Source organism: Babylonia areolata, chromosome 35 (assembly GCF_041734735.1).
Source record: "Babylonia areolata isolate BAREFJ2019XMU chromosome 35, ASM4173473v1, whole genome shotgun sequence".
NCBI lineage: Eukaryota > Metazoa > Mollusca > Gastropoda > Neogastropoda > Buccinidae > Babylonia > Babylonia areolata.
Window position 1 is genome coordinate 5077695 of NC_134910.1, and position 7500 is coordinate 5085194.

The following is a 7500-nucleotide window of genomic DNA, read 5'->3' on the forward strand; positions in this document are numbered from 1 at the left end:
CATTCTCTGCAGAGCCGTCTCCAGGTGGTGCTCAGGTATTCCCTGTCCGGTGCTTTGCTCAGAATGCCGGGGACGTCAAGGACAACGGGAGGAGAGGGAGGGGCGGATGGTGGTGGTGGTGGTGGTGGTGGGGGATAATGATGGGCGTGCATCAAGTCACGAGTCTTCAACAGGTTGGATCCTTTCAGGCATGTACTGGCCATGGGTCTGGTGTTGGGCATGACTGAATAAGTGTTCCTTTTCAGTGGGGAGTAAGCATGTAATCACTCTGATTCAGAGCGTGTACTGGGTACTATCAATAGCTTTTTTTTTCTTTTCACAGGAACCAAGCTCTGCAGACTGATGGCTATTCACTAACAACATTCCAATGATAAGTACTTGTCCTATACACAGATTAGTCAAATTAGTCGAGATGTCACAGGTCAAACTTAGCACTTGATATTGCTAAAAATAACAAATCTGTACCTGACAGAACGTGCATTTTAGTTAATGTACTAACTGGTCATAGTGACAGCATGACATTTGCAGTTGGAAGTCAGATGTCAGAGTTCAAGGCTGCAATAGGGTGTCATGGCTTGCAGCTTAAATTATATTACGTCCATTCCAATCTTCGTCCACCTTCGCAACATAAGTATCCGTCAGTTTCAAGAGACAATCGATTTGCCTTTGATACAGCGTCGGTGTGGCTTGACAGGCCATTTACGAGAGTGCTAGTACTGCACACAGCACAGTCTGTTTACCCTAGAATGCAGGGCAAGCATCTCTTTGAACTTAGAGACCATTCTGCACTGACCCCAGTGTTTAAGTCGACGTTCAAGGCCGTCAGATCTCTCTCGCAGATGTCTTTATAGAGCTGTTGGGATGTGCTTGTGGGATGCTTTCTCTGTACCGGTTCTCCATAAATGATGTACATAGGAATCTTGCCATCGTCCATTTTCACCACACGACCAAGACAGTGAATGCATCTCTCTTTCTTCAGGGTGTGCAGGCTGTGGATTGCAGCTCTCCCCATGATGATGTTGTTTAGAACTCTGTCCTGCAATGTGATGCTCACCATGCGTTGGAGGCAGCACATGTGGAAGTCATCGAGTTTTCGTTCTGGTCTGATATGCAGTGTCCAGAACACACTGCCGTACAGCAAGGTGCAGTGATAGGAGCCCTGTAAACCTGGATCAGTGTGTGTTCCATCAGCTTCCTGTTTGTCCATACTCTCTTTGTCAGTCTGGCTATGTTGGTAGCTGCCATGCTGATAGAATTGTTTAGCTAGATGTCAAGAGTGAGTGAGTATGAGATCGTCGAATCTAGGTACAAAGTCATGAACAGTTTCAGTTTCAGTAGCTCAAGGAGGCGTCACTGCGTTCGGACAAATCCATATACGCTACACCGCATCTGCCAAGCAGATGCCTGACCAGCAGCGTAACCCAACGCGCCTAGTCAGGCCTTGAGGAAAAAAAAGGGGATAAATAATAGATAAGCTTACACAAATAAATAAATAAATAATAACTATAATGTAAAAACAACAACAACAACAAAAAAAAAAAAAAAAAAAAAAAAAAAAAAAAAAAAAAAGATGATAAATAAGCAAATAGATGTAAAACATGAAGACACACATTCACATATACACCCACACATGCATAACAGATATGCACCGAACATGCAGTTTCACAGATATGAAAGCACAGTCAAATACATATAAACGTACATGAGCTCCAACACACACACACACACACACACACACACACACACACATTACCCTGCACCTCCTCTACCCCCCTCCTCCACACACTCATTTCTAGTCTACGTATCACAGCTTCCACGGCACACACACATACACACACACACACACACACACACACACACACAGATGAACACTCACTTGTACAAGCACACACACATATGCCCATATCTCCACACACATATATACAAAGATATATATATATATATATATATATATATATATATATACACGTTCCAATATCCTGTTGCTCCCACAGTGTAGGCATGCATTCACTCACATACCTCATCCTATACATGAACAGCATCTAGTTTATGGTCAGAGTCTATGCCCGATTGCATGACTTGTGTTTTGTTCAGACTGCTGGTGAGTCCAGAGTCTCACAAGCCTCACAGAAGCGGCTCTTGAGCTGTTGAAGGCTTTCAGCTGAGTGAACAGTACTGTTTCGTCGTCTGCGGAGAGATAGTCTGGTAGACATTTGAGATGAACTTGTTGTCATGTCAAAGTGGGCTGACAGAAGAGGATGAACAGAAATGTTATCATCATTTAGCGAATCGAGGAAACCATTTGCAACTTTTAAGGGGGCATTATCGGTCAGACGGGGGTTCCATTTTGTTCATGGTCATATATACCAAAGTAATTGGAATATTTGCAATCATTTTGGCATGCATATGTCAAAAGGGTTATATTTGTTAAAACAAATAATAAAAATATGATTTTTTTAATAAGCCTGAATTTTTTGTATATTTTATGAAAAACGATATGTCGCGTAAAAGGAAATTGGGGTGTTAGCTGGCACACTCTACATTGAATACTATGCCATGTACATGGCTCATATTTTGCAAAGATAAAGAAAACAAGTTTATCTATGGCATGTACCATTGATTTTTATGTCATCTTGACTGATTTTGAGTTTTAGCGACTCGAGTTTTGATAATTTTTTATAAAAAAAAAATCAAGTGACAAAATTTACCAAAAACAAACTACGTGTCTTACAGACAATTCTGAGGTACATACTATGGCTGATGGCATTCAAAACAAGCATGCAAAATTTCTAAGCTGTAGCTTGAATATTTCTTCAGATATTGTGTTCAAAGCATGCAAAAGTGGTGATTTTCGCTAAAGTTTATGTAAGAAAATGAAGGGTTTTTCCTACCTGTCAACTTGTTCATGTCACTAATGTCCCCCTGCAAGGTATGGCTGGCCCTCCCTAGCACAGTTACCATTGTGGATCAGTCTCTCCTGCCTTCTAGCCCTCCTCTCCTCCAAAGAAGCTGATTTTGCCCGTCTCTGGGCATTTGAGATCCGCGCTGTATCCCGCCGTGTGAAGAAGTCTGTTGGAAACACACCAGGGTGGATGTCCATTGCCTCCAGCATGGCACCAAAACATGTAGCACCATCATTGAAGACACTGACAGCAATGGCAAGGGCAGTTTTCACAGTTCTTGGGCCATGGTTTTTTGTTTTGGGGCAATACTTCCAAATTGTACTGTTCAGCGACTCGTTTGCATTCTGCGTATACCCCTGCAGACACTTTTTCACCAGCTACATACTCCATCTTGCCTGCATTCTCCATGCTCTTTGCAGCAACAGTAGTGGCAGCCTTTTCAATAGTCTTGTTGATGGTCACAGTGCTACTTATCTGAACAGGTGGTGGTAAATCCATTAGTGCGCAAAACACCTCAAGGTCTGTATGACTCCATCCAAGGGCACGCATTGAAAACTCTGCACGGCGGTTGATAGAATTTATGTTTATATTCCCAACTGGAATTTGTTCATTTGAAGGGAACTGCTTCTGATCACTACAATGCTCATTATCACAATGGAAGGCAAACTGGCTGGCTAATCCAGACCTTTTTACTTCAAAGAGCTGGACACTACCCAGGCAAAATCCACACTTCAGCTTGGATGACAGGTTCTGGGCTAACAATCCAATGTCAACAACTCTGTAACCTGTAGGAGGTTCTAAGTCAAACACAGTCATTTTTATCACTCTCATCACCTTCGTCTTCTGTACTAAATGAATCAGAGAAGTTCTCTGCACTTTTGATCTTCAGTTCAGATCGACAGATGGGCGTGGCACTTTCGTTTTCGAGTGAGGCATTTTCATTTTCCACCGATAGACTGTCATCATCACTCGATGTCGAATCCTTCACTTCTTCATCACTAGGCTTCTCAACAGTATCAGCGAGTCTTTTCTTAGCCTGTACAAACTGGTTGCCACGAAACTTGCGCTTCTTAGACCTACCTTTGGTATTTTTTTCTATCAGAAGGCATGATGACAACAAAACAATAGAAAAATCCGCAACAAAATAGCCAAAATAATCACTTGAAGTCAACTAGCTTACACGAAGACTGCCATACCGCGTGTTTACAAAGGGAGGTAACGCGTACTAACCGATGCTGTGCAGGGGAGCGGTCATTGTTCGCTTTGAATGGTGGTTATGAAGGAGAATAGTTTTTTGTTATTTTCGCCATTTTCAGAGTCAAAATCTTGATTTTTTTTAGACACCCTACCTAATTTGATGGGCCATAGCTCCGCAACCGCTGGACGGAATTAAAAAAAATCAAACAGTGTGATAAACTACAATGAATTTACTTTACAAACAATCTATTTTCTTAGCTAAACCCAAAAAAGTGATTTTTGACCAAAATCTGACCGATAATGCCCCCACCCCTACCATTCTCTCTCTCTCTCTCTCTCTCTCTCTCTCTAATCCGACCAGCCAGCCAGTCCGCCAGCCAGACAAAGCAGATAGACCAACCAGTCGATCACCCACATCCCACAGTTTAACTCACTCAGTACGGCCAGTCCTCTCTTCTCCTCTACACAGACCTCTCGGATGTCCAGTGGGTATCTGAATGACCCAACCTTTAGTTTCCAGAATTGTGGTATTCTTTGTCAGCATTCACCTCTTCAGTATAAGAGCCTTCCGCTTGCAATATTTTGATGATGGTAATTGGGGTGAAATGCTGTTAACATCGTCTCTTTCGCCGTTCGTATGGAGAGAGTTAAGAGAGTTATTCTCATGTTATGACCTTCTCTAGAAGCAGATTAATATTGGTGAAGGAGTTCATATTTTTAGATGGCAAAAGAGTTGGGCCAGTGTCACTCAGTTTTGACCTGAACAACAACTTACAAAGCAATTGGTATGCAGTTAGGCAGTCATGTAGACAGTTGTGCTCTACAGAGGGCTGACAGAATTTGATTTGTGACCAGTTGGAAAAAAAAAGAGAGTCACTAACAGTATCAAATGAATTGCTATGACCCACACATAACTCTTACCAAATGCTTTTACGTCAAAGAACAGGTCTCAGCAGGCTTTTTTTTCCTTTTTTTTCTGGACAGCAAAGGCTGTCGATCAAGAGTGCACAGATGACGAGGAGTGTGTGACTGGAACGACTTGTGATCCTGCAACTAGCAAATGTCGTGAGTCTGAGGAATCTGAATCTGAGTCAATCTCTCTCTCTCTCTCTCTCTCTCTCTCTCTCTGTGTCTCTCTCTGTCTCTCTGTCTCTGTCTGTCTCTCTCTCTCTCTCTCTCTCTCTCTCTCTCATTGCTCATTGTCTAAACGAAAGCTAAATTTCCATTACTCTCTCTCTCTCTCTCTCTCTTTATGTGTGTGTGTGTGTGTGTGTGTGTGTGTGTGATTACATATACTCGTGTTGTAAGTAAACACACACGCAACTAAATTTAAACTGAATGAATAATAAATAAGACATGAACACGTAAGGATAAATCGCATGGAAATGGACAAAGGAATAGAGATAACGATTACAAATCAATGTGTCCCCCTTAGTAATGTATTCACGCATAATACCACGGGGGGAGGGGAGGGTGGTGGGGGTGGGGGGGGGATGCTCACGAGTCTATCTGTGAATGCGCAGATGGCTGAATAGTCCAATCTGCGCGCGAAATGTTCGCTGACAGTTGGGGCAGACAAAGACAGGAATATCATTGTCAGGGAGCTTGTTTGCCCGTGACTTTCTGGCCTGCCTCTTCTGAACAGCTGCAGCAGTCCTGTTTGCCTCGCACAACTTGGCGCCTTTGTGCATAGCAGCACGCCATTTGTCACGGTCCATTGCATATTCCTCCCGGGAGTCAGGGTTGATGTCAAACGCTTTCAGAGAGACTTTGAGAGTGTCTATTGGTTTTCACATGTACCCGTCATTTGGAAGCCTTTGGAACAAGTAATCAAGGATGTTTCTTCCTAAATCAGACAATAAACTGCAATGGTAGGAAATTATGCTAATTTTCAACATGATTAAATATTAGACTTAATTTTGCTCCTTGCAGTGTTCTATATCTATAAATGCAAAATGAGAAAGAAAATATCTCATTCAATGTACGTTGTCAGTTTTAAAAACGTGAAACAAAAACAACAACATATCTTTCGTTTACCTAAACTCTATTTAGTGGCACACAAACTGGAATTACCATAAGAATAAAGAATAAAATTACCACATATCTATATATCTATGTATCTATATGTAGATAAATATATATATAATTATATATATATATATATATATATATATATAGAGAGAGAGAGAGAGAGAGAGAGAGAGAGAGAGAGAGAGATTAATGACTGTTGCAGGAACAGATTTGGGGCAGATGTGTGGTGGCGACAAGGACTGTGTGACAGGAGCGGTCTGTGACTTCGATTCCGTGTGTAGTGAGTGTAAATAATTATTTTTTATATAAATAATTATATAAGTCGAGTGAAAAAACACCAATTCATACACGCCAGAGCTATGGTGTCTAAGTTTCTGTAAATATTGTAGCCAATAATCAAAAGTAAAAAAAACACACACAAAAAAAAAGAAAAAAAGAACGAAGAAACTTCATAGCAATAGTGAAACAAATTATTCTACAATATTTAGTTCACACAGTATCAGTATCAGTAACTCAACGAGGCGTCACTGAGTTCGGACAAATCCATATACGCTACACTACATCTGCTAAGCAGCTGCCTGACCAGCATAACCCAAATGCGCTTGTCAGGCTTTTGAGAAAGGAAAGGTAATGATAATAGATAAATAGATAAAAATAAGATAAAAGACAATAATGATAATGAATAAACAAATAAGCAAATAAATTTTAAACATACAGACACACACACGCGCGCTTTGTTTTCCAGATTATTGTTTGCTATGATTGCTACTCCTCTTCTTTCACGCCTTTGAAAGACTGTGAAATGTATTGGTCTGTCTGAGCTTGTCCTGGTCTCTTCCAAACAAACAAACAAAAAATAACAACAACAACAACAACAACAACAACAACCAAAATCAAATTCATATGCTAATTCTCAATTGGTGAGATTCTCATTCTCACGCTGGAGCAGTTCCAACTGCCGATTCTAAAGAATTTTGTTGACAGCCACTCTGCTTTTTGTCATTCTGCTACCAAAGCATAGTCTTGTCCCACCTCTTTTGCCACGCCTGTTTTGGAATTTTGGGGATCTGCATGTATGTCTTGTGCAATGCAGCTGATCCGTTTGTGTTAGGGTAGCTATTAGATACACATGATATTGTTAAAATGTATGTATGCAGTGTGTGTGTGTGTGTGTGTGTGTGTGTGTGTGTAGTCATATTTTGGTGTGTGTATGTAACATAGATGTAATGTTTTAAGTTAACAAAGCGTTTTTGTAAAGCACCTAGAGCAGATTTCTTGATAGTGTGCTATATAAGTATCCATTATTATTATTATGATTATTATTATTATCATCCCCGAAGGGTGTTCTATGTGGTGAGGGAAAATATTC

At 40.9% G+C, this 7500-nt stretch overlaps 1 protein-coding gene across 1 annotated transcript in view; it reads left to right on the forward strand.

Annotated features, from left to right (window-relative positions):
* LOC143277775 (uncharacterized) overlaps positions 1–7500 on the forward strand; it is a 76544-nt gene that overhangs the window by 44432 nt on the left and 24612 nt on the right. Inside the window, exons 14-15 of the mRNA XM_076582676.1 lie at positions 5085–5165; positions 6334–6411. Coding sequence (XP_076438791.1) covers positions 5085–5165; positions 6334–6411 — 159 coding nt within the window. The remainder of the gene's footprint in view (positions 1–5084; positions 5166–6333; positions 6412–7500) is intronic.